Here is a 27,625-nt window from a genome sequence, read left to right as displayed (position 1 = left end):
ATGACATGATACAAGGGACGTCAATTGCCAGCCTGAGAACAAATCTTAATCTTTGTTTGGACAGAAATGTATTTTTCACAGATATTGCATCCAAAGGTTATGTCACGGTACAGCATGTAGTTCAATGTTTATTTCACCTAAGGCCATGTTTTTAGGAATCAAATATAGATATCCACTATAGATACCTTTATAATGCATTATAATGGTCGATATAAAAATTAATATGAATATTTATAGCCAGGTATATAATGCCTTATGAATGCATTATAATGCATTACGGATGTATTTATAAATTACTAAAAACATGGCCTTAAGTAAAGTGTTACCATTATTTTTTATTTTAAAAGGCTTATGACAAGATATGACAGGAACTCAGAGAATGTAAATCATTGTGAAAGCAGGCTGAGTCACTATTCAGAGGCAGCGTACTTCTAGTAGATTGAGGATAGTGGGACATGTGGATCATGGCAGCCTTTAACTTGATCCTCATGTCCATCCTGTGACCTTTGCGTGAGCCTCAAACCTGCGGTCGCCTCCCGGGGCGCTCATGGCCCTGGCATTTCCACGTTGATGGCTGGCAGGCCGTCCACATGCTCCCCTGCAAGGAGCCAGGCTCTGGAGAGCAGTGATGCGGCCTCTTAACTAAAACGCTTCTCTCACAATCATTGCCGAGCGGAACACGCTGGCCGCCGCCACGACACCCTGAGCCCGGGCTAACTTTACAACACCATAAGCCCGTTTGTAAACTGTGAGCCAGCCAGTCATGCAGAGAGAGGCAGTGCGATGGAATCGAAAAGTACAAATGCAAAACTTTCGCTTGTTTTGCATAGAGAGCATCAAGGTCTGGAGGTGTCTGAGCTCTCAGGTGAAGGTGTTTGATACATGTCAGGAATGCAGGAGAACCTAAGCATTATCTAGAACCTGACCTCTCCCATGTTACTTCTAGCTATCCCCAGGTGTCTCCTCTACAGACACAGTCAGGTGTCTCTGCTCTGTCTGTGGGAAGTGTGCAAAGTTGACTTCTTATAAATTACGTCGCAATATTACAGCCAAAACCGACCAAAAATGCTCTGCTCTCCTCTTCAACTTCCATGCTCTCCTCAAAGCAATACACCAAGCCACCGGGAAGAAGGATCTGCAGAGGAGAAGTTCATTTCAGAATATCGCACACCAGCGAGATGCAGCTTCTTGGTGTGTATTATGCTTTGTGGGGCCTGAGGAATATCAGCATCAGAATCGAATGAGACTTTCCATTGACCAGAAAGAACAGAGTTTTTCCAAGAGCCACCTGCTTCACTTTTGTTTTTTTTCAGTGACACATTAAATTGCTGAAAAAAGCTTCGTGGAGTAATATAACTGTACTCAACAGATCAGACTGAGCCGCTTGCAAAGCTGTCTATGTTAAGGTTCCTGGTGTATCAAGCATGGTTGTTTTGACAACAGATTTCAGGAATGTAAACCACAGAACATTTCACAGCACCATACCTTTAACCCTTGATTTTGGCTCCTGTCATTAAATTGAGAATTTTTGACAGTTTTAGAATTAATTTTCTGAACTGATGCCTTCATATGGGACAATCTATGTTGCCAGAAGTTTATTGGGGTAATTCAGAATACAGAACCTCCCTCAAATTTGAGTCCTTCAACTTTCCGGTCTCAAATCCGACACTGCTGCCCACAAAATTCACAAATTTAAGGATGTATTTAGTTAGAATTCAAAATGACCACAGAGTGGATGTCTCAGTATGTCCTAGACTTTCAGGTTTTCAAAAAACATTTTAATTTTGATGGTCACATGCAATAATTGCGTTCCACACGGCATTAAAGTATTTGCTTCCTGAATTTCACGCTGAGCTGATTATGTGTCCGGTATGATGCTTTAGCTTCTTCACCTCCTCCGTAACTAGCAAAGGTTGTCATGGTAATAGTTCCGGAAGGTTCTTTTCAATGTTTATACTAGATGCAGAGTTTATCTTCACAGCAATCAAATGTTTTAACTTTCTCTGTTTGTAATCTTGGTTAAAGGTGAAACTGGGAAGGTAGGGAACCATTTCCATTCACTGCTGTTTTGCACTAAAATTTGTGAATGTTATCAGGTTGTATTTATATTAGTGTGTCTATAACATCTGACTGCTGTGCTCCACATTAAACCCAGAACCTGGGAGCGATTACATGCCCACCTGTCCTATTATCTGTGGAAGCCTGTGTGGACAGAACCTCATGCTTGATCTCACAGCATCTTCAAAGGTGATTTGCTGGGACCTCCAGAGTCAAAAGAGGTCGACTGCACTGTCTCGGTCTGTGGCATGAATCTGTCCTTCACTGACTGGGCAGTCTGACAGATATCATTCCCCATGGCAGAGGTAACCTGTCAGAGTATCAAAATGACACACTGTGCTACAATGTTATGTCACTTATGTCCATTTTCCACTGCTATACATTATGATTGACTGCGTGGAAACAAAGGGCAGCGACTTTGATGGGGGGGAGCAGCCAGGGAGAAATTGTTTCTGAACTTTTTTCTGAACAACTGATACTGCAAAGGACAATTAAAAATAATATGTTTTTTATTTTTTTTTAATTAAGGAGCAGACATGTGTTCTTCTTTGACAATCAGGAAGTTTTAGTACGCAGAGGACAATTCAGGCTTTCAGTCGGCTTAGCAATAACAACGTTTCATGTGAATTAAGCCTTAAGGGGGTCAAAGACACAACCAGCGTAATAGTAATTATCCACTCTGACGAACGGCAAATATTGATTACTAAGCCCAGTCATTACTGTGTAATGCACAGGTTTTGTTTTGTAGATGAAAAACTCATTTAAAACATAATGTGAAAGAGCAGCCATCTGGCATGATTTTTCAGCAAAATAAAAGGAAAATTGATTATTTTTTTTTTTAGCCCCTGAAAAGTGAGGAATTTATTCCCTTGCTCGGTGGGCCCTCACCCAGCACATCTCTGTAAAGCCTTTACACGATGCATCGTCTTTTCACACATTTCATTACGCTTGTCTGTGCTGGTAATGTTTAGTCAAAGAAATGACAACAAGGCTAACTGAGAGGTGCGTGTCCCACAGGATCACCAAGGGAGAGATAAGACGACACCTCAGATGTTTCTTAGCATCAGCTTGACCGTAAATCACCTGATAATCAGGCTATTTCACTTTGCTCTGGACATGGCTTCCTTGCTCTGTTGTGATCTTGGTCATGTTTACCTGCACAGTCTTGCCTGTTCGGTCATTCGGGCTGTTTTTGACCTGTTTCCTAGTTTTTTTGGATCTGTTCTAGTCTTGGCTTGTAGGTTGCTCTATGTTTTTAGTCAGCTTAGGGTCCTGCATCCTATCTGATGCTCGCCTTGTCGTTCTGGTGGCCGTGACACAGGGCAGTGGCTGATTTTTGGAGATTTGGAAAATGTCTCATTACTGGTAGATGTTTGTGTTTCTAAAACGAGAAATTATAAGGCTGGGGGTAAAAATGTTGACAATGCACACACTGAAGTTAACAATAAAGTTAATAAGAGTCTGATGCGTGTTATTAAAATCTGGGCTGTGTGGAGGTCTTCACTGATGGCTGAGGAGATAAACAGATTGGTATTATCAGCCTAATGCTCCCTGGCCCATCTCTAAACATTCATCATTATTTACTGCTGTCTGTGTAACCTTTTGTCATAATTCCTTCAAAATTAGAGTAGGGGGAAATAAGCTTTGCTTCTTACCAGCTGAAATTTACCAGCATTGAGATGTAAATGGAAACTGCAAAGACAAAGCGGACTGTAAAGGAGTCTGTAATTACCTTCCTGTGTGCCTCTAGACTGCCTCCTGAGAAACACAGATTGCTCTAACCAGTCTGTTAGAGCTGAGAGCTGCCAGACTGCGTAGACTCCAGTGCCTACCTGACATGGCGCCTGAGATCCTATTAGGGGGCTGTACTTCATTTGGCAGAAGTTACTTCTGGACCCTCCAACCTGCAGACACCGTGCAGTCAGGGATCTAGTATATAAAGCATTCTAGAAATGTATCGCTATTGAATTGTTGGATAATTTCTGAAAGTGGATAACAGCAGACAGCATGAATTGGAGAGTCCGGGAAATACCATGAATAAAATTTCACATCTCCAAAATTTGAATTACAGCTAATTCCCTCCAGGATTATTTGCTACCCCAAAAACTGCTATTTGTTATGAATTATCGATTTTTTTCAGTAATTTGGTTGTTAAAAAATGGTTTTGGGATGATGTCATCATGGAAGGCCCATCTGGGATGATGTCATCATCCAAGGCCCATTTCGACTGGAGGCTGGATCATACCACTTAAAGAGCCCTGGGGTTTTTAGGTTTGTTGGCATTTTGCACAATGAAATGGCATCGCTCTTCCTGGGCACAGCCGAAAGGGATCTGATGTTTGGCTCCATTTGATGGTCATTGGGGTTTGAGAGATTTATCCACAGAGCATTCCCTCATCAATGCACCCTACAGGAATTTACAGGAAAATTGTAGGATGTTGTCTGTGACTTTTAAAGGTTGCATCTATTTACACCATTCAGATCATTAAAAAAATTACTTTGATGTCAGTATGTGATGGAAGGACTTCGACAATGTAAAAGAAACTACCTTAATTTCACACTGTATTACTTTCAACAGCAAAATCACAAAATAAAAGGGTTACTAAATCAAATCACCTATTTCAGAACAACCCCTCAAACCAAACATTAGCACACAGTCTTTCTGCCAGCACAGTTAAATTGTTGTTCAGTGATGCCAGTAGCACATGTTCAGCAGAGATGTTCAGTGATGCCAGTAGCACATGTTCAGCAGAGATGTTCAGAGATGCCAGTAGCACATGTACAGATGTGTGGCTGCATTTGTGTGGATCTGAACAGCCATTGTGGAAAAAGATTTTACTTCACTATTCTAATACGGAGCCGTCACCTTGAGGCCCTACATATGGTGACATGATGCTCTCCAAAATGACACCACAGCTGTCTTTCGATGGCACATTTAAGTAAATATCCAAGTACTTCAGCAGCCCTGATGGTCTGCAGCTGCCGCTCTGACATCATACAATATAAATTAAGCTGCAAGGCTTAAAATCACCTAGATATCAGATAAGATTTTGAGGTTGTGATAATGTGGTGACTGTTGAACACTGTAGGACAAAAGACAATGAAAGACACCTGAAGACCTTGAAAACCTGGCAGACAGTGAGAGTCGCCCCTAACTGCAGTAGTATCTCACCTTGAAGCCCAGGATCTGCAGCTCCCAATACAGCTCATGTTCTCGGGAACGGAACAGAAACCTTTCGGGATGTCGTCCCTCCGCACGGCATCCTGCTGCGCAGGCGAGGCGTTAAAATCCGAAACCCAGTGATTCCAGTTGCATCGGCTGATTGGGTGTGTTGGGTGTTTGTGGGGCCGCCCTGCTGTGGTGTTAAAGCTATGGCAGATTAAAGTGTCTGCTGGAGAAGGTTTGCACTTCGATAGAACATGGGATGTGTTGAAAGCAAAAACAAATGCACTCTAATGGCCCCCACAAGGAGGCGTTCGAAAGGACTCAGCTCCCAAAGCACCTCAAAGCTATTTCAGATGCTTCACATTATTGCTCATTTTATTCGAGTTTTCTTCGGGGTCCCACACCTCCCAATTGCCATAATAAAATGTCACTGGGATCAGTCCTGAGGAAATATTCAATAATCTTGGATTTTATTTTGCATCTGGGGCCAAAAGGAGCGTGGGATTTCTGCAGTGTTTAGTCATTAGTGCGACAACATAGAGTCAACCCAGAGGGTGAGAGAGCCGGGAAGGTGAAGGAAGAAACAGACCCCAAGGATGGAGATTTTGAAAAAGAAAGGAAGAGAATCAGAGTGAGTTGGAGATCACAGTCCTGGGGCGGCAGACGCGCAAGAAGGCTTGAAGATGTGGTCTCTACTGCCTCAGAAAGCGACGTAAAGTTACAAAGTAACTTTGGGTACATGCTGCAGTTGACCATAACTAGCCCAAGTGTAGCTAGCTAAATATCATTTAGCTAATAATTCAATAAGTCAATCACTTCAGTATCACTTCAGTGCATATTTAATTAGCACTGAGGCTTTGTAACTCTGTGGCTGTAACCCTTTATGTTGATGCTTGGGCCCGTTTGCCGGTGTGTTGTCACATAAATTCAAGTTGATGCCAGAACACTTTCGCAATGGAAGTATTCCAGAATGCATTGACCTTGCATTTCATTAGCATATTTGCCAACGACCATTGTCATCCAGCCATTAGGAGAGATGGAGACCCAGGGCTGTGGGAAATGCTTGTTCAGCATCTGTTCCAGGGTCAGTGATGTGCTGAGCGAGAAACTTGACCTTCTTGCTATTTTCTTACTTAGAAATAAATATGAGGCAGGACTCATTCAGTCCATATCAATTTGCTTGAATTGTTAACAGGCCACCACAGACCCATAATGTTGTGATTCATGTGATGGACTCTTCCTGTGTTTGCATGTGCTTTTCTGCTACATAAAGGATTTCCTTTATATTTAGGGAAATGATAGTGATTTGTAAAACGATAGTTTGTAAGGAGGTACGATGGATTTGCTGCTGTCCAACCATTACTGGAAGTACTGGGAGAAGCAATACCAGTGGGAGCAGCAGTGGGAACAGCAGAGACCAAAGGTTGTATTTATAGTACAGGAGGATGATTTATCTTCCGGGAAATAGTAAACAATGGGAGGCCAAATGAAATGGCAGATGATAGTATCAATTTAACCTCTCACTGGGAAGGTAAATGCAGCCTCCAATCATGTAGCCGTCATTAACTGCAGATCTGAGGGTGGAACAGATTGCAGTGATGATGATAATAATTACAGCTGCAGAAACAGCTTCTGTGGCTCTCAGTGCAGTCTCCTTCACACTGGTAGGTAAATTAAACCACAGCTTATGCAGGTGATGATGCATTTTGGTTTTTCTCCCAAATCCATAGTTCAGTGGTAGGACGTGAGAATCTTTTAGACTGGATTAGAAGACTCCGTAAATATTCATCTGACATGGTAAAAGGGCTTAAATAGGCATGTGAAGCCTCTTCCCTGCGATGGAGTTTTAATATTTTATCTCCTATATTTATGTAAATGACCTACTATGCTTAAAATAAAAATGTAATAATCTAGTTTTCACTGTTCCCCCTTTAGATGACCCTGTATAATACATGTTTAAATCACAATTCTTCAGCGACAGCAAGAAGAAATAATTAAATAATGTCTGAGTGAATGGTAGGTCCTTTGTCCATTTTACAAAGGAATCTACTCTTTAGGTTTTACACTGGAGCTACTGGTGAAAGACAAGGTCAATATCATGTATGAGGGAGGGGGGGACTTGCATTCAATGACTGGATAATTACAAACTGACCGGGAATGTCTGCGGAGTATCTCAGGCAAGAATCTCAACACGTCATCATGACCTCTGAATGAGGCAAAATTCAGTTAAAAACACACATTTCTAAGAGCCCCCACTGAGGTCCAGGGTGGCAGTTGGTTGAGGCTGCAGATTAAATCACCCCCTCCTCGGGTTTTTGCTGTCCATGGTGCTGAAATCATCCCTCCCCATGCGCAGCACCAGCGAAGCTCTAATATTCATAACAAGTCAACATTTTCGGCCTCTGGAGTCACTCTATGCTACCATGGGCCAGTGGTTCTCTTTTCCATATAGATTTTCTCAGGGCAGGGTGAGGCTTACTGGCCTTTGGCTTGAGTACCCATCGCCCTCAGTAGGACACACACAGCCCAAAGCTGTTTGAATCACAGGCTACTTGCTCGAGCACCACAATGACTGTCAAGGACCCGGGCGGGTTTGGCACAAGAGCGTGGCATCATGCAGGTGGGGAGCAGAAAGTGGACGACCCACTGGCGGCTCAGAGGACAAGCGGGGATTTATTAACAAAGAGAAACAACAGAGGGGGCGGGATTCAAACACACAACTAAGAGATTTACAGGTAGACAGGGAGCAGGGTAACACACAAAGACTGACAGGAGGGACAGGATGGCCAGCGCCCCCTGCTGGCGAAACGGGGAAGGGACATGAAAGACTGGGAACAGCAGGTGCTGATCCTGACAATATCAGCAAAGGATGATTTTAAAAGCAGCTCGTTTACATTGTGGTAACAGGAATCATAGCCGATTTTTTTGTGTAGTGCATGCTATTTGTTTTGTAAAACACCAAAACCAAATAAGGTATTAATTTATTAATTTATTTTTTTCGTTTCTATAGCCAAATATTTTATTGGAGCAATTGGAATAAAATATTCTCTTCACATGTGCTAGAACTGGAAGAAGATGCATGGTGCCCTACAAGTTGTGGTTCTGTGTTCTGAAAAACAGTGCTATCTTCTGCTTTATATTTTATTGTTTATTGTCCTATATTTAAGGACAAATGCAGGTCAGACGTAGTATTGCCAGGTGTGCTAAGGTACCCGTGTGCATAATGATGATATAAAACAGGCAACTTCCAGCCCCTCTGAAAGCACCTTTTTACTTTTGCTACAAGCTATTTTGACTCCAGTTTACTGACAGATTTCATCCTGGTCCCTAATGGGGAATGTGGGGTTCTGCATTATACATACTGGTGCTCACCCAGAACCCAAACCTTGCCAATAACAAATAATTATTCTTGTTGACAGCGGCCATTTCCCCTAATTTCCAGCAGACTGCGTAGGCATATTTCCATTTTGCTTGTATTAAACAGCTGAGAAAATAGCCCCTAAATCAGTTTTCTAAATGAAAACACAGGACTCTGCTCACAATGTGTTTTTTTTTTCCGGAGAAGCGCGGTTTCCTATCAGACTGATGAGACAAGCGAACACTGCCCTTTGCATAGGAACTAAACAGTCACTAGCATAGAAATCAGCAAAGCCTGAAAAGAAAGAGAAAACAAGCATAAATGATCAAAAATATGGAGTAACAGACATAATTCTTGTACTCAGTTGCTTGATCGTTACCTTGTACAAGCAGAAGAAAAACACAAGTAACTGCCCCCCCCCCCACCCCACTCCCTGCGGATGGGCAGTGTGACAAAAATGAGGATTAAGTTACATGCTTATTTTCTACCAGCACTGAGCTGTGATTCACACACTGGATTACAAAACACTATTTGTGTATTGTATGTCCATTTACCAACACATTAATAAAATTAAATTAACTGTATTTATTTAACTTATCGCTGGCAAGGAAGGCCATAAGGACCGAGGCTTCCTTTCTAAGCTACGTCTAGCTTAAGTGAGGCAATTAAAAACAAATTGATTGTACATTTAGAAATAGTTTAGCGGTAAGGTATGCAGATGTAGACATGGGTCACATTAACACATGCATCTCAGCTCACCGGGTTCTACCCGAAAACACCTGTCTTGTCGGTTCCTGGCACTGACAGGCTGAGAGCCGTAAAGTACCCGCAACGGAGTACCGCACAGCGCGTGGGGTCCGTGCCGTGTGGGGACCGCCAGAGCGCTGCATGCGTTTGCCCATGGACACCACTGGTGTGTAGAGGTCATCGCTAACTGCTTCCAGTGGCGCTACACTGTGTTCAGAGCACCCTCTAGTGGACAAAAAAAGAAGTAGAACCAATTGTGACAGATGTTCCTGTTGTAGTGGAACAAGATGGGGGTATTTCTTGCCTTGGGGTAACACTAGACCCCGATTATTTTAGCTGTAGTTCATAAAGCATATCTAACTCAACCACAGTGGATGCTTTATTCTAATACTGCGATTAATTCATAGCTGGTGCATTGTTGTGAAAATAATGAAAAGGGGGCTCTAACCTTACACCACCCAGACCAGTATTTGTGTTCTACTGGTATCTCAGCTCAACTCACCTTTGGATGAAGGTGTGGGGCGAAATGCACGGCTGCCCGGCCCCGGACTGACACTCGATACAGTGTGCGGAGAAATGCACGGCCGCCCGGCCCCGGACTGACACTCCGTACAGTGTGGGGCGAAATGCACGGCCGCCTGGCCCCGGACTGACACTCCGTACAGTGTGCGGAGAAATGCACGGCTGCCCAGCCCCAGACTGTGAAAAACGGGCATAAATTTAAGAGACATGACAGAGACAAGACATGTCGTATTACAAACATTAGACATTAAATAATAATCATCAATATTCAATAAGGCAATAAATGGAGAGTCCAGGAATAAGCATGTATATCTATGTGTGGCCATACTTACACTGTTTGGGATGTGCTTCAAATCACCAAGCCTGATCTGTACATGCTTACAACAGGAAATCATACCCCCCCCCCCATGAGCCGCTCGTGTCAATGTGTAACATCAGGCATATCTAATTGGGGGGGGGGGGTGCACCTCAGTGTTAAGCTCTCAGCTTAGGTGTTACTTTCCCGAGATGATTAGGTCCACGAGTGCATTCTCATGATCAGCTGCAAAGGACGTCACTTGTTTCCTATGTGACACTTAGACCACAGTAACTAAACCCAAGGCCCCAATTGTGTACATGAAGCATATATTTATTTTTTGGAGAAATATATATTTCAAACAGGGGAAACCGTATAGTATTGGTAAGACGCTAAAACATGACAGAGTCATTAAAGGCCATTAAACTGGGAGATGATATCACTGGAAAAACAGACAGTCTACCAACAGCTGTTACAAACTGGGAATGAACTATTCAAGTAAATCCAGCAGATGGAAAAAAGATAGAATCTAAAGTCCTGGAGGAAAATTCTGTATGGTATGAATTTTTACAGAGCACCAAATTAACTACTGACCTCCAATTTTCTACAGGCAAAGTACTCAAACATCAGCTCATCATTTAAACTTCAGCAATAATTTAATCTTCATTCCGTCTTGAAGTTTAAACTTTAATGTGGGTTTGCATTAGGGCTCAACCAATATGAAAAATTTGTCTGCAATATAACAGATTTTAAGGAGGAAAATAGAACTTGCTGATATAATATATTGTCAAAAATTAGAGTTTTAAATATGCTTTACTGACTGATCTGATTATGTCAGTTTCTCAAATTCAAATAAACAGCAGAAACCCAGTCCTAATATAAGTATAGGGTTCCTAATATGTGGCCTGTACCGTAATGTCAAAACAAATAAATAACATGAACCAATAACATGGACTCTTACTATGTTAAAATCTCAGAACTCTCAGATATAACGTTCTTCTTCCTAATCAAGTTACAGAAAGTACAAAGGAAATGTCTTACGAATTTATCCGAAGAGCGTAACCGAATACCTTATACAGTAATGAGTAGTATTACGACCGTTAACAGACTAATCAAGCTAGGTAAGGTCGTTAATAAACTGGAGTCTGTGAGTTCAGAGGAAGCTAAGACATCTAAATTTGCTCTGCTTAATTAGTTCCAGTTATTTTACAGGGCAGAATATGTTAATGGTTTGATCATTACAGTGTTTATAATGTAGCTGTAGGGAGTCATCCTCCGACTGGCTTTGCTACGGACTGACAGCAAAGTCACACAGGACTCCCCAGTGCGTGCTGCCAAACGCACGACACTGCGGCCTCCCCAAGACCGCCAGTGACATCTTCTCAGGCACCAGTGCAGCTCCATCTCCGGGTGGCCGCAGGAAAATGCGATCAAAGCGTATCCTCACGGGGTTCCTGTCGTCCCTGCCAGTGGAAATCCACGTGTAGCTGCAGTCTTCCGGTTTTCCCAGTGTCTCCCAAACATCCAGGATTCCTACCGGCGCCCCCCCCAGCTTGATCACCTGTCCATACACACACAGACACATTTGATGAAAATCTATGATGATCAGCGTGCTCAGGTTAAACACAACATTTACAAAAATGTAACAATATCCATCTTCCAACTGCATAGACTGGACAGGGTGACATGGCTCTACCCTGAGCAGGATTTCAGTCCATCTCAGGACACACACACACTGCAGGGAATTCAGAGATACCCACGAGCCTCTGCTTTTGGGCTGCAGAAGGAAAGCGGCATGAAATGGGGAGAACATGCGACCTCCACACGCCCAGAGCAGAGGTGGGCTTCAAAGGGTGAGGGCCGTTATGTCACCTAACTGTACTTCTGGAGGAGACAAATATATCTGCATCTTTGTCAAGGAAGCAGGTCCCTCAACCGCCAAATGTGCGAGGGCATAACCCACAAAATCATGATACGATTGCGGCGTGTTCTGCTGCTGGGGAGGGGGGTTGAATCCTGCCCCCCCTCTGTGTGTGTTTGCACATTCTCCCAGTGTTGAGCAGGATTCCTACTGTAGCCCAAAGAGTTGCCCATGTGACGGACTGGTATCCAATCACGCTCCCTGGTGCCTGGAATAGTCTAACGCAGTTCAGAATAAGTGATTTCAATGTAGATATTATAAAATATATTGGGAATAATATTTTTCACTAAAATTTATTTCTGCAGCCTTAAAAATGAATTTCATCCGAAATAGTGAACTGCACAGGAAGAGGGATCTTCTGAGTCTTGACCTCCCAGTCTCTCAAGTTGGTGTCCCCTCCGAATATGACGGTGACATCGTCCGGTGCCTCCCGCATCCTCTTCCAGACCCTCCTGAGCTGGTTCATTCGCTCCTGGGAGTTCTCCTTACCACTCTCTAAGTGAGAGGTCATCACACACAGCTCACGGCCATAGAAGTTCACCTTCAAGAAGGGCAAACAATAAAAGAGATGATTATTCACCATCTTCAGCTTCCTGAATGTGTCATGTTAATGACTGACCTCCTGTCAGTGATTTAAACTTTTCCAGTTATTCAAATCTATGACAAGTCGTAAAAAAATAAATACACCCAGGCTGGACATGTGGGTGGAATGACACCTAAATCGAGGGCATTAAGTCATATGCAGTCACACCGGGGGCCTTAAGAGCAGAGAAAGCTTACGTAAGCCATGAGTAGGTTCCTCCTCATCTCCGTTGTGGGGTAATTAACGACCTCGCTGCGTAGAAGTTCTACTCGATTTTTTCTCAACATGATGCAAGTGAAGGAAAAACGATCACTTCCTGAATTTGACAAATATGAATTAATTAACCTGCTAAATTAATCAACCACATAATCATGCCACATTTGACTGATTTTTAGGGACACTGTAGTTTAAAGTTTTTTTTTTTTTTATATCCATCCATTTTTTGTCTTCATAATTAAATCCAAACCTGTAAAATGTGGACATTTTAACCAAATATACTGATTGGATTTTAAATTACATTACAAACACTCCATTTTAAATAATGTCTCCGTTTCAGCATTGATTTGCATACCTTGCAGAAACTCGTAATTCCCAAAATGTTGCTTTAAGACTGTCAGGTATGGTGGAGTTAATTCTTGCAGCAGCACAACATCTGGGTCGTATCTGTTGAATGAAACGAAAAATCATGCCTATTTTCTACTAATCATGAGGGTGACTTGTGTTGTGAATTTCATCTCTGTCACAGGGAATTTAACAGCTCCCTACCAGAAACACTCTGCTAGATGATTTTTATGCACATATACGCAAGACTTCTCTCTTACTTTTGAATGTTGGAGGACAGCCCCTGGGAGCTCTGTCTGATGTCTTTATCTTGCCCCTGGAGGTTCCAGGTGAGCACAGTCAGCCTCTTCTTATTCTCCACCTCTTCCTGGAAACTCTGAACTGGCAAAGCTTTGCGGTGTTGGGTTGGATCCTGGGGAGATTCCCCAAGTGGGGCCTCATACTGGGTAAGTTTGCAGCTCTTCTGCTTATGGCTGGACTTGATCTCCAGCGTTTGATTCTCCTCCATCTTCATTTCTTCCCCAACCTTCTTCTTTTCTACTTTTACTCTGTCCGTCTGTTGGCCCTGGGGGGGTCTGTTTACTTCCACTCCCGGCATTTCAGTAGTCAAGCCTCCTTCTGCTCCTGCTGGTCCTCCAAAGCTACTCTGGTCCCTTTAGGAATATCAGAAGAATCATTGTTCAACCACTACATCCTCTACTACTCTACTAACAAGGTTTAGTATCCTTAGTAGACACTTTACCTAAAGCAATATGCAGTTGAGAAAGGAAAATCAATCAAGGTCTAAGGGCTTTACTCCAGAACCCAACGGTGAAATCACCTAGCCTACACAGCAAGACTTACAATGAAGATGAGATTGTAAGTTTCATCCCCAGTGACTACTGACTGGAAATTGGTATCCAGTAGCTCATGCATCTAAATGTCTCACTACACCACCCTTCACAGTGTAGAACAAAACTTACAGCTGTGAGAAAATTCTTAGGAACCATCTAGATTGCTGTGTGAATGACTGATCTGACCTTAATCTAAATCATAATAATATAGCTAAAGACTTATTTATCCAATCATTTGTTTTGTTTTGTATAGGAGGAAACGGCCAAAATACCTTCTGACTGCTGAAACAGTATTGGTCTGCAGCTATAGAAAGCATTTGGTTGAGGTTACAGGCAACAAGGTTTCATTAGTTAGTAAATACGTTTACATACTTTTTCCATCAATGACCTTGAATGTTTAAAGGATTTGTTCAATAAAGATATGGCAATGTAAAAAGTACATGTTAAATATGGCTATACAGTCATGCGTCTCGTAATGACGGGGCTACCTTCTGAGGAAAAAGTTGTTCGGCAATTTTGTTACTTACACAAACGCAGATGGTACAGCCCACTACTCACCTAGGCGACATGGTACAACCTAAATAACGATTAAAACTAAACGCAGATGGTACAGCCCACTACTCCCCTAGGCGACATGGTACAACCTAAATAACGATTAAAACTAAACGCAGATGGTACAGCCCACTACTCACCTAGGTGACATGGTACAACCTAAATAACGATTAAAACTAAACGCAGATGGTACAGCCCACTACTCCCCTAGGCGACATGGTACAACCTAAATAACGATTAAAACTAAACGCAGATGGTACAGCCCACTACTCCCCTAGGCGACATGGTACAACCTAAATAACGATTAAAACTAAACGCAGATGGTACAGCCCACTACTCACCTAGGTGACATGGTACAACCTAAATAATGATTAAAACTAAACACAGATGGTACAGTCCACTACTCACCTAGGCGACATGGTACAACCTAAATAACGATTAAAACTACAGAAAATACATAAACCAGTAACACAGTTGATTATTATCATTATCAAGCATTGTGTACTTTGCATGGCACAGTAAGGTTGTTTACACCAGGATCACCACAAATGCGTGAATAATGTTGCGCTATAACGTTACGGCGTTACAGCAACACTAGGCTATAGCAATTTTTCAGCTCCATTATAATCTTATGGGACTATTGCTGTAAATGTGGTCTGTCGTTGACCAAAACCTCGTCATGTGGCGCGTGACTGTATTTATTATATAAATCAATAAGTCATAAATCAATCCGGACAATCTAGTCGAAAGAGTCCACAAATATATCACAGCTGCACTTAGTGATAAACTTACATATGTAGTAATAAATTTATGATAATGTAAAGAGGAGTCTCAGTTCTTAATGAAGGCTCTGTGGAATGAAATGACACGGCTCACTTACCCATCACTTTGATCTGCGATGCCCCGTGACCCGACGCTGAAGCCACACAGGACGCCCCAATGGCTGCTTGTGAATGATCCACAGCGAAGCCTATCCAGCCCGGCCAGCGCTACGCTCTCGGGCGCCAGCGGTGCCCCGTCTCCGGCCGGTCGCAGGAAAATGCGATCGAAGCGCAGCCTCGCGGGCTCGGCTGTGCGCTTGCTGTCGTTGGTTGTGGTGTCCCATGTGTACCTGCAGTCCTCGGGTTTCCCAAGAATTTCCCAAACGTCAGAAATACTTCTGGGGAGACCCCCCAGCTCGCTCACCTGTCAATGAACAATCACAGACATACAAAGGAACAGTCAGAAAGCGCAAGATAATGTTGCTGCATGCAGGATATCACAGGGAAGCTGCATCATTTACACAGTAGGTTATCCAGTGCGTATTCTCATTCTGGAAGGTAATTCCTATCAGATTTCTACCTAAATAATATGTTTAAGTAACAATATAGCAGCAGTCAGCAATGTCTATCCAATCACACACTGCTGCCAGCAGGGTTTGGGTCGTTCCAGAATGGCCCCAACCCTGGCTGCCAGTAAAAGACACGACAATACCACAGATTTCAGCATCCATAAAAAGGTCTGGCTTTAGCACCTAATCTGAATGACTCCAATTGCAATTTAAAAATAAAAAGTAGACAGCCAATGTACTGAGAGTCATAAGGCCCCCTTCAGTCATGCACTGACAGCCTCGGAGGGGCTTTATGTGTGAACGCAAGTGTCTGGTAGTTTCCTAGTACAAAGTCTGGGCAAATGGCGCAGGAAATTTTTCCAGAGAATTCACTGTGAAAGAGTGGGCATGTTGAAGACGCTTCTGTCATGTGACTGGCATGAAGACAAAAGGAAACAAACAGCCAGAAAAGTCTGTCAGTAAAGGCCGACGCCGAAATCATCCAACAGTCTAAGGAACAGCAAGAGACTCAGTTGTGTATCATCAGATTACAAACCGCTTGTCGTATCACAAAATCAAAGGATCTGAGGGCAGCTGTCAAGAGAACAGAAAGGGCCATATTTAACCAAAACGTGAGCAGGAAAACAAACAAGACCCAGAGGGGTGAAAATGAAAAGGTTAGTGCAGGGAAGGACGCAGGCTGACAAGAGGAGTGACATCAATGACCGGACTTGGACTGACAACACAAACAGGTACTTAAAAGCGAAGATTAACGAGGGGCAACAAGCAACAGGCGTGGCTCATCAGGCCACGTTAAGGAGGAGACAGGAAGGTGAGGTGTGCAGGACGTGACCCCGCCTACACCATCGTGGTGTAATCGTGGTGTAATCGTGGTGTAATTCGAACTGAGGCACAACTGAGCAGCATAGTGTTCTAAACAAAACACCTAGCTTTCTGCAGCATACTTTTAGCATCATGCCCTACCTCCTGCATACTCTACACAAGCGCTACCCCTTGTATATTTGTAGTCGGTGTGAACACACCTGGCATGAAAAATCTCCAGTTGTGTGCCACATGTGTGAAAGGGCAACTCCAGAAAATGTTCAGACCTGATTCTCTGCACAATGTCCTGAGATCATGTACGAACACGGCAATATTTTTTGCTGGTGCTGCTGGATAATAGTGAGGAAGCCATGACCCCAGGAAGAAGAAAAATGCAGAAATCCCGACCTCCTCATCTGTAAGGTTGGTGTCCCCTCCGAATATGACGGTGACATCGTCCGGTGCCTCCCTCATCCTCTTCCAGACCCTCCTGAGCTGGTTCATTCGCTCCTGGGAGTTCTCCTTACCACTCTCTAAGTGAGAGGTCATCACACACAGCTCACGGCCATAGAAGTTCACCTTCAAGTAGGGGAAACAATAAAGGCGATGATTATAGTTAATTTAGGCAGCTCAGAACCGAGATTATCACGGCCTTTAAGTTGCATGAGCAGTTTCCTTCACCTTCCTTATTATGTTTAACATTTTAAACTGACCACTGACTGTACTTTAATATTATTAGCTGAGTTTACAGGACAGAATACAATGAGAACCAGTTGCCAACTATACTGTATGCATTACTGAGCTGTATCCAGTCACACCAGGAGCCTTAAGTAAGAGCGGAGAAAGCTTACGTAAGCCATGAGTAGGTTCCTGTTCATCTCCGTTGTGGGGTAATTAACGACGTCGCTGCGTAGAAGTCGTACTCGATACTTTTTCAACATGATGCAAGTGGAGGAAGCATCATCACTTCCTGAATTTGACAAATACTCATTATTAATCAAGCATGTAACTGAGCCTCATATGATTGATCTTCAGGGTTAGAATAGCTTTTTTTTAGTATACCTTATTCTTTAATACCCTACATTTATTTTAAAAATTGGGAACAAAATTAAATCTAATAATGTTAGTCACGCATATTTTCTAAATGCATTGCTTTCCAAAGTGTCTCGATGATATGTTTATATTAGCAGCTAAAAGAAACAATTCTTCATCAGTTCTCCCCATACCTGGAAGTATCTCATAATTCCAAAAATATGTGCCCAGCACTGCCAGATATAGTGGAATTACTTCTTGCAATAGTATAATATCTGGCTGGTATCTGTTGAAGGAAAAAAAAAAAAAAACTAGAAATGACACCACAATGTCCATTAACTATGAGGAGAGATACTTGTGCATCAAGCTTCTCCCATTTCTTTCATTCCATACTTTACATGACCACAGATTTGATGCATCTCTTACTTGTTAATGCTGCGGAGCAGCCCACCACAACGCCTTTCTGCACCTTCACCAAGCCCATCAAGGCTCCAGGAAAGAACAGTCAGCTTGTCTTTGTCCTCCACATGTTCCTTGAAAAGATTACCTATGGAAATTGCCATTCTGGCTGCTTTACTGGGTTGCTTGCTTGGCTTGTCATGGTTGGACATGCTGCGAGGTTCCTCTTCATTTTTCTTCATCTCATCGCCTTCCTTCTTTTCCTCCTCTTTTACATTGGCCTCTGGTGGTCTTTTGCTAAATAAATAGTATTTGTAAATTAGTACATAAAACTGTCCTTTGCCAATCTACTTCCATCATTTAATATAATCAGCATTACATATGTCGCCGCCTACCAGGTACTCTCATGCGGCGTGTCTTGCGGCTTAACAGTGAAGTCACACAGGACTCCCCAGTGGTCACTGGCGAATAACCCACAATTAAGTCTCTCCTGCCCAATCAGTGCCATGTTCTTGGGGACTACTGCAGCGCCATCTGTGGATGCTCGCGTGAAAATGCGGTCCAAGCGCATGCGTATTGTTTTAGGAATGTCCTTGTTGTCATTGGTTTCCATATCCCACGTATACCTGCAGTCTTCCGGCTTGCCCAGTGCCTCCCAAACGTCGGAAATGCCCTCAGGCGGCCCCCCCAGCTTGTTCACCTGGGTGGAGACACCACTGATTACTAAGGTATTCATGGAAAAAACAATTCCTTCTGCTGATGTAGCAGTAAGGATTCCTTCACACCATGCACACAATCACTGTGATCCAGATAAAAGGTCTGACCTCCCAGTCTCTCAAGTTGGTGTCCCCTCCAAAAATAACTGCGACGTTGTCCGGTGCTTCTCTGATTTGTGTCCACACCTTTCCGATCTGGTCTAGCCGCTCCTGAGAGTTCTCCTTGCCGTATATTAGGTGGGAGGTCATCACATACAACTCACGCCCACAGAACTTCACCTTTGAGAACACAGACATCCATGCATTCAAATAAAATATAAATATGGAAGATTCAAGGTTTTGTGAAGTTTCCAGTAGCTACAGCCTGCATTTTTAAGTACTTTGATATCTTCTGGATCTTTCATTATTTCTTGAGTCTCATGAAATCTTTACTCTTCCAGCTTAAACATTAAAATTTGAAGTATAGCATCAGCAAAACAAAGTAAAAGCTAAATACAGACTAATATAATTGACAGCCAATTAACACTGATTGATTGACTGATTGATTGACTTGTATCCAAAGAGGTGAGCCCTTAGGACTTGGCATGGGCTAGTATTAGTTAGTATTAGTTAGTATTAGCCAGAAAACACTAACTCAAAATCCAGTATCTCTATTACAGGTAACAAAACTTACATGAGCCATAAGTAGGTCCCGTTGCATCGTTTTGGAAGGAAGCTTAACTGTCTTATAACTTAATAACTGAACTCGAGACTTTCTTAGCATGATGCATGTGAAGTAACTGGAAAAATGTCCTGGAAAACAATAAACTGATCAACAAGCAAATTTCTGATTCAACGTCAACTGAAATTTGCTTAGAAACCTTCAGAAGAATACACTTTTCATATAATCATACAGAATTATAAATGCAATACACAATGGTCAGTTGTGATTTACATCAACAGAGTTGGGGCAGCGTGTGGCTCAGTGGGCTAAGCCGTGTGACTGTAATCACAAGGTCACCGGTTCAAACCCAGCCTCAGCACATCTGCAGGTCCTTAAGCAAGACCCTCAATCATAAAACATAAAAACAATTTCCCCACAGGGATTAATTATTATTATTATTATTATTAGGGGAGGTGGGGCAAAAATACTAATAACCTCTCAATTATAAAGTGTTTGTTATTCCATTGCACCGACTTCTACAATGACTACAATGTCATTCATTTTCATTTATAATTATTAAAGTAATTGATTGTTTTGCGTACTTGTAAGAATATGATAATTCTTAAAATGTATCATTAAGAATCTCAGATATGGTGTTTTGAATTCTTGCAGCAGTATGATCTCAGGGCGATATCTGTAGAAAGAAAAAGAGACATGCTGCAATCATTCTGTTTAGGTGACTTAAGACACATTGAAAAAAATAGATACGGATGAAGACTATGAATAAGGTCATGACAGCTGCAGAGACGGAGCACAGCTGGAGAGACGGCAAACAGGATGGGAAGGATTGGCAGCCCAAACCACATCTTCTGAAAGGAAGAACATGGGACACCAGAGTGGCCAGTGAAGGGAATGTAGTGAAGACTGTAAGAAAGTGGATGGAGCGGCCCAGCAGAAAGAGGGTGGGCCAGATTACCAGGGCACCAGGCGTATGTTGCAAACATTGTAGATCTTACTTTTTAATGTTGGAGAACAGCCCACCAAGACGCTTCAGCTCTTGGTCATGTCCATCAAGGTTCCACGTGAGCACAGTTAGCTTGTCCTTCTCCTCCAGCTCACATTGGACAGGGTGTCCTAGGAAGCATTCAGTCTGTTGTCCTGGGTCCTGGGGAGTTTCTGCCCCTGAATCCAGGCTCTGGGATGATTCCCCTTGCAGGGACAGACCCTGGGGATATCAGAGAGTTTTTTGTTGTGTTTCACCTTAGGCCGGCATGGCCTCTCGCCCTGGATGTCCATCTTTCTCTACCATATTCCTCGTTTCACTCACCTTCTTTACGTTGTCTCCGTCGAGGACCTGACCGCTCATGGTCTCTGAATGACTTTCACCTCCATTGATCCCCATTTGTTCCCTTCTTTTATTCCTTCTTCTTTTACTGAAATAATAACCAGGTCGACTAATATATAATACAAACCAATCTCCCTGACTGAACAAGTACACAGAACAGGGAAAGTAACTCCAGTTCCCAGGCTTAGCACTAATATGATCTAAATACAACTCCAGTGAACTCATAACGGGCCAGTTCAGCACAAAACCGAAAAAGATATCTTTTAGAGGGACTATCTGTCCATCTAATTTGATCTGCTGGAAGTTGCCTTGTTTTGGAGATATCGACCATAGAAATGTCAGGCTTCTCTTGAATATAATGGGAGTGAATGGCATTCTTTCTGTGGTGTTTAAAATGGCAAAAACATATATTTAAAAAATTCAACAGCAGTGTCTCTTACCAGAAATCACGACATGGTTATTTAAGATGATCCACAGACTTTGTAGTGAGCAGTTTCATGTAGAAACTATTTTCTTCTACCAAACTACACACATCAATCGTAACACTGTGCAGAAGATATCGCCGGGGTCCTCGTTTATCCTGCACCGTGACACAATTGGTGTGCGGAGTTTGAACACTGACGTTTCTATGGCCGAAATCTCCAAAACTAGGCAACTTCCAGCAGATCAAATTAGATGGACAGATAGCACTAAAGCCCCTCTAAAATATTCCGTTTTTCAGTTTTGGGGTGAACTGCCCCTTTAAGAATGAGTAGGAGTTGAAGGCCTTGTCCATAGGAGCGGCTTCCCCCAATAATACATCTGTAATATCATGGTGACATAACTTCCTAACAAGGCATTTAATAACAGTGTTAATGTAAGTAAAATTCAGCCCTTCAAGCACCTCCTAATCATACAGGATTTATTAAGGTATTAATAACGTTCTAATTTTCCATATTTCCATAGGCTTGGATTATTAAACAGTCCATTCAATGCTCTTCAGTCCACTTACAGAGCTGAACATGCCAAGTAAATGTCAGAGAAGGTGCCACAGATCTCCCTTGGGAATCCATCCCAGGGCATGGAAACCCTGCCAGACCAGCTCATACTGGACACCTACTGGGGACCTCTGGCTGGAATGTGAAGGGCCCATGAGGAAACAACTGGCTCATATTTTGATGCACCTGATGTCACAAATGGCTCTAAAATGTCTCAGTGTACCAAGCAAGAAATACAACTCGGTGTATGAGGAGCAGGAAAGAATGCTACCAAGCTTACAAACCTCTTATTCTCAGCATTTTTTGTATTCTCAAAGCAATCCAGCTACAGAAACTCAACAAAATCTATGCCAATCCCCAAACTCACTATAGCATCCACTAAAGTAGTGCATCACCCAAGGTGATCTGGTATCCTAAGTACAACCCATCTCCATAATCCCACGTGTGAGTACCACTCAGTCGCACCCCCAGGGTCGTGACAAAAGGGTATTGTCTACGCTTCTGTTTAGTGTACAAAGCCGTCAATTTCCTTCATTCAAATTTTCCTTGAGGAAAACCTATTTATCACAAGTAAAAACTCCAGTATTCCAACATATAGGTCCTAATCCATCATCTTTTGTAAGGAAATCCTGTTTTAAGCAGATTAACTTTAATATATGAAATAGATACAGTTTTATAATATCTTTAATGAAATATACAGCTGGTTGAAGGTTCAGGTTATCAGTTTTGACCGAATATCTTACATATGTATTGCTGTAAGCCACAAGTTAGTGTTGTATTACTTGCTCAGTATTTGCTTATTGTATTACTTATTTGCTTACCAGGAACTCTTATTTGTAGGTACTTCTGGTCCGACGGTGAAGGCACACAGGATTCCCCAGTGGTCACTGGTGAAGTACCCACAGCTGAGCCTCTCCTGGCCGATCAGCTCCATGCTCTCAGGGGTTACTGCTGGCCCATCTCTGGCCGCCTGCAGGAAAACGCGGTCGAAGCGTAGCCGTACCGAATGGGGAATGTCCTTGTTGTCGTTGGTTTCCGTATCCCACGTATACCTGCAGTCCTTCGGCTCGCCCAGTGCCTCCCAAACGTCGCAAATGCCCTCAGGCAGCCCCCCCAGCCTGCTCACCTTTCCACGAGATGCACAAAGAAAAACAAACAAGGTTCATTAAATAAGCATGAGACTATTCAGGAAACAAAATGCTTAGCCGGAGATTCATTATAATCAGTTATGCCCTAAGCCGATATCAAAGATCGGAATCAGGGCCAGTCTAGGCATTTTTAACCGATAAGTTTTGGTTACCAAAGCCAGATACAAAGCCAAATCTATTTAAATTCACGCAGCCGCTGAATTTATGTTGGTTGTGCAGACTATGGGGCTCCATCACACGCTGCAGTGGGCCTGAGGCTCATGGCCTGAAACTACAGACTATCAAGAAGTCAGCTGTGCGGAAATGAGTTAAATCTGAAACTCAGAATAGCCCGCTAGCTACCTGCAATGATTGGGATGCCATCCTTTGGAGAGGAGGCAGCAACAGAGCATCGTTTAGTGCAACGAATGCAATTAGGCACTTCAAGAAAACTGCGAAATCGCAAGGTTCACTCAGACAAGGAATGTGTCGACGTCTACTGCATGTGTATGTATATTTAAACATTTATGAAAAGATTAGATCAGTACTCAGAATTGGCAGATAAAAATATTAAATGAATCGGACTGCATCAGGGTATCAAAAAAGTGGATCGGGCCATCCCTAATTAGGGCTACAGTGGATCTTTAACCTAGCAACATGAAGAAAAATAAAGTTGTCTGGGTGCACAAGTATTCCAGAGTAACAGGGAGAAGGTCAGACCTCCTTGTCTCTCAGGTTGGTGTCCCCTCCGAATATGACGGAGACGTTCTTCGGTACCTCCCTCATCCGCGTCCACACCTTCTTCAGCTGGACCTGCCGCTCCTGGTAGCTCATTTTGCAGCTCTCCAGGTGGGAGGTCATCACACACAGCTCGCGGCCAAAGAAGCTCACCTTGCCGACAGGGAGACGGCGATGTCACTGCTCTTATAATGTTATTGTAATAATATCAAAATTTTGAGGATTTGTTTTACAAATATCAGATATTATTTTAGCAGACTTGAGTACCAAACAAGGGTACTCCTTTAGTGTGGGGTCTACCAGTTATCGCACTGCACCACTGGGTGGCGCTTAAGTAAATATGCTCCAGTGATGCAGGCATTTTATTGTTACATTTAAAATTGCTTTACTCTTTAGCTTTCAAACAAACAAGGCAGACACTGAGAATAAAGCCAAAGGAGACTGAAGTTTCATGGTTACTATGCGGGCTGAGCTGCTAGGGCACACGGTGAAGTTACACCGAAAAAAGCTACGCGGCTTACAACTGTAACTTCAGCATTTTTCCCTTGAGGTGAATATTGAAAGATGGCCACTCAGAAAATGGATGTCGGCCACAGATCTTTACAGGTTCCCTAGTAAAGTTGTCAGGATACATACATAAGCCAGAAGTAGGTTTCTGCCCATCGATGTTGTGCGGAACTTAACAATGTTGCTGTGGAGCAGCTGTACTCTGGACTTTCTCAGCATGATCCCACTGAAGTAACCTTCATCACTTCCTGAAAACAATGGACAGTATTCAACTGACAGATCCATCCAGTTTATCCTAGTCAGGGCTGCAGGGGGGGCTGAAGCCTGTTCCAGGCAGTGCAGGTACCACGGGTGGTGCATCCTCTGGGTGGGGCTGCAGTCCCTCATATTCTCCTGAGCCCCCACCCATTCATTTATGTCCATTGTAGTGAACATTTTGTTTTTGCATCTATCTTTTCACTGATGTAAGGAAACGTATTTATTCCTGTTGTACACTAAAGAGGACATGCTGTCAAATTAAAAATAAAAATAAATTAGAAAAAATCTAAATTGTAAGATGTCATTTCCTCCAAAGACAAATATCCTAAAATTGAAGGACACTTTTTTCCTTGGGTCTCAGGAGGATATACATACAGACCGTCATACACTATGAGGGATTCAGAGACATCAGCTACCTTAACTGCATGACTTTGGGCTGCACAAGGACACTGGAGTACCACTGGAGTACCACTGGAGTACCCAAAACAAACTCATACAACACTTGGAAAATGTGCAAACCAGGATTTCAGTCCCCACCCCTGGAGGTGAGAGGAAATTGGGCTGATTTTGAGTCACGATCCCACCCTATAATTAACAAGTCAAGTAGGTCAAACACATAATACTGATGAAAAGTTTCAAAAATTGATCAATACTAAAGTTATGAACAGGAATAGATTAGAATTGTCCTTATTAATCTTGCATGTCAAATAATTAAACTTTAAAACAACCAACTGTCCAACAAACAAATGGCTCACAAATATTAGTGTACCAATAGATTATACTAATGAAAATTCCCATACCTTGAAGAAAGGTGTAATTTACAAAATGCTTCTTCAAGCAGTGCAAATATTCTGGTACAAGTTCCTGCAACAGTAAGACATCTGGCCGATATCTGTTAATGGAAAAAAAAACCTTGAAGATTTTTTATGCTAATTTTTCAGATAGCCTGCTCTGCATTACACATTACAGAAATATATTAGAAGTTAAAAGGCCGCATTTCAGCTGCATATCTGTAAGTTTATGATAATGGGGAATCACTGACCATATTTCGAAACCGTAATATAGCTATAAAAAGTATTAAGAGGTGTTCGATGTCACATGCAAAAGGTCTTTAGCTACTAGCCTACTAGGAAACATTACTGCAGTTAAAAGTGGAACAGCCCCACAAACGTTATTGTTGTCAAAACTTATCTTAAATGATTGATTGTTCTAGATGTCAGCGTTTCTTTAAACTATATTATCCTCCTCCCATATTTTTATAACATTTCTCTGCCTTGTCTTGCACCATTACGTAAGTCACACGTATGGTATGTGTTGCATATATTTGTACTTTTTACTTTTTAATATTGGAGAACAGCCCCCCGGCACGCCTCAGGAGGTCTTCGCTGTCCAGCCCGTCGAGGTTCCAGGTGAGTACACTTAGTCTGTCCCTGTCCTCCAGCTCACACTGGACAGGCTGACCTAGGAAATACTCCACCTTTGGGTGCTGGTCATGGGGACCGTCACCTTCTGGATCTTGGCACTTCAGAGACACTCCCTGTGAGGTCAAACTTTGGAAATACTGATGTTGGACAGATTTATTTATGCTTGCACTTTCTTGCTCTGAATGCTCATCTTTCTCTCTCATCTTCATCACCTCCCCTGCACTCTTCTCTTCCTTCGTTGTCATGTCCGTACAGAGACCCTTGGACTGGGTCTCCACCACCTGCATTTCTGTAGTCAAGCCTTCATCTCTGTCACCTCCCGTCGGCGTCCTGCTGCTTAAGTGACTCCGGCCCCTTAAAAAGAAAAAATCAAGGCCTCCAGCAATAAAAGACACAGAACATATTCTGGAGGCAGGTCCACAGATAGGAACGCTATATCTTATTTTACTTGAAGACATTTTATCTCTGACATTTACTTCTTAAACCTGAACTCTGGAAAACAACTGACATATTGTATTGTTTATCTAATTAATTAACAACCAGGCTTATGTACATCCATACAACTGTGTAATGTCTTACAGGTTACACATACCTGTACTCACACGTCTGAAAATCGATGAGCACAACATCACAGTCATGGGATGTAACCCTACAAAGGTCCAGCTGTCTGACTGCCACTGATGTGCTCATTAAAATATCTGAGACATACAAGGGGGCAGGCAGCTGGATGCCTGTATGCACTGTGTACCTTTGGTGTTTAGACTTGGATAATTGACTAGATTTCTGAAGGGGGCGGGAGTGGTCAGTGAGCTGACCTAATTGGTTGGTTGATATATTTCTGGAATCATGCAGTTGTTGAACTGCATTTTTCAGCGTATGCAGAGTAGAGTGTCAAACATAAAATTACTTATGTGGCTAGTTCTTTTACCTCCAAGAGATTAAAATAAGTAAATGCTCTCACAAACAATTAAAGTCATTAGAAACGTTTGCAAAAAAAAACACACAAGTAGTGTGACGGAAAATATGGACAGCAACTCTAATCACGGCAAGTCCCACTAATGTCAACATATTCCGTTTACCAGAATACAGGAGTAGTGAGATTTCTCAAGCATTATTTAGCACAAAAGACACTTTACACTGTGTATCGAAAAAAAGCATAAAAGCATATTTACGAACAGGATCACAACCAGCCTACTCACTGTGCTTGTTCTGGTGAATACCCGATCACCACGACTTCGAAACTGACAGCGAGAGTCTCATGAGAATTTGATGCGACCCGGAGTTTGAAATTCAACTTCAGATAGGTAGACAAGACCGTAATATGTTACTAGGTGGGTGGGTGTGTGTTTGGGTGCGATCCCTGAGAATAAATCCTGCAGCCGCCCCCGAATACATAACATACCTTTTTCCTGAGGCCGGGCTAATCTCCATTTCAACAATCTAGTGCAGCAGAAAACAAATAAAGCCAGGCTGTAAAACCGGATTTCAATATAGACGAGACACGCACGAAAGAATTCCTGGTAACTCCTTCCTTCCTACACTCCTACGTGTGGAAATTGTCAGATGATCATGTGGTCACATCAGACATTTCACAAGGTTTATAAACCGGCTTTGACGTCATGAATTCACCAAACTTTGTTCCATAGAGAGGTTAAATTTAACATCCACGCTGATATGACAGCAAGTTAATCGCTGGACTTTGAACCTCTGTGTACTTAAATTAATAGACTGG

General features: G+C 42.6%; 1 protein-coding gene across 2 annotated transcripts; it reads right to left on the bottom strand.

Annotated features, from left to right (window-relative positions):
* Positions 1–7,878: 7,878 nt before the first annotated feature.
* tdp2a (tyrosyl-DNA phosphodiesterase 2a) lies at positions 7,879–27,490 on the bottom strand. Of its 2 annotated transcripts, none has more exons than XM_072716923.1 (24): positions 27,296–27,490; positions 25,807–26,247; positions 25,270–25,361; positions 24,341–24,459; positions 23,687–23,857; positions 22,661–22,965; positions 20,845–20,950; positions 20,534–20,742; positions 20,120–20,211; positions 19,548–19,666; positions 18,983–19,153; positions 18,554–18,858; positions 18,186–18,455; positions 17,954–18,045; positions 17,579–17,697; positions 17,136–17,306; positions 15,477–15,781; positions 13,472–13,864; positions 13,222–13,313; positions 12,848–12,966; positions 12,438–12,608; positions 9,832–11,707; positions 9,342–9,554; positions 7,879–8,876 (listed from the first exon to the last, which is right to left on the bottom strand). In XM_072716923.1, the coding sequence occupies exons 1-22, from the start codon at positions 27,322–27,324 to the stop codon at positions 11,435–11,437; spliced, it is 4,164 nt and encodes a 1,387-aa protein (XP_072573024.1). In that variant the 5' UTR covers positions 27,325–27,490; the 3' UTR covers positions 7,879–8,876; positions 9,342–9,554; positions 9,832–11,434. The 2 variants fall into 2 exon arrangements, with proteins under 2 accessions (XP_072573024.1, XP_072573023.1); XM_072716922.1 differs by lacking the exon at positions 27,296–27,490 and adding an exon at positions 26,486–27,271.
* Between the last annotated feature and the right edge of the window lie 135 nt (positions 27,491–27,625).

Source organism: Paramormyrops kingsleyae, chromosome 9 (assembly GCF_048594095.1).
Source record: "Paramormyrops kingsleyae isolate MSU_618 chromosome 9, PKINGS_0.4, whole genome shotgun sequence".
NCBI lineage: Eukaryota > Metazoa > Chordata > Actinopteri > Osteoglossiformes > Mormyridae > Paramormyrops > Paramormyrops kingsleyae.
Note: the sequence above shows the minus strand (reverse complement) of the source record. Positions and strands in the feature narration are given on the sequence as shown.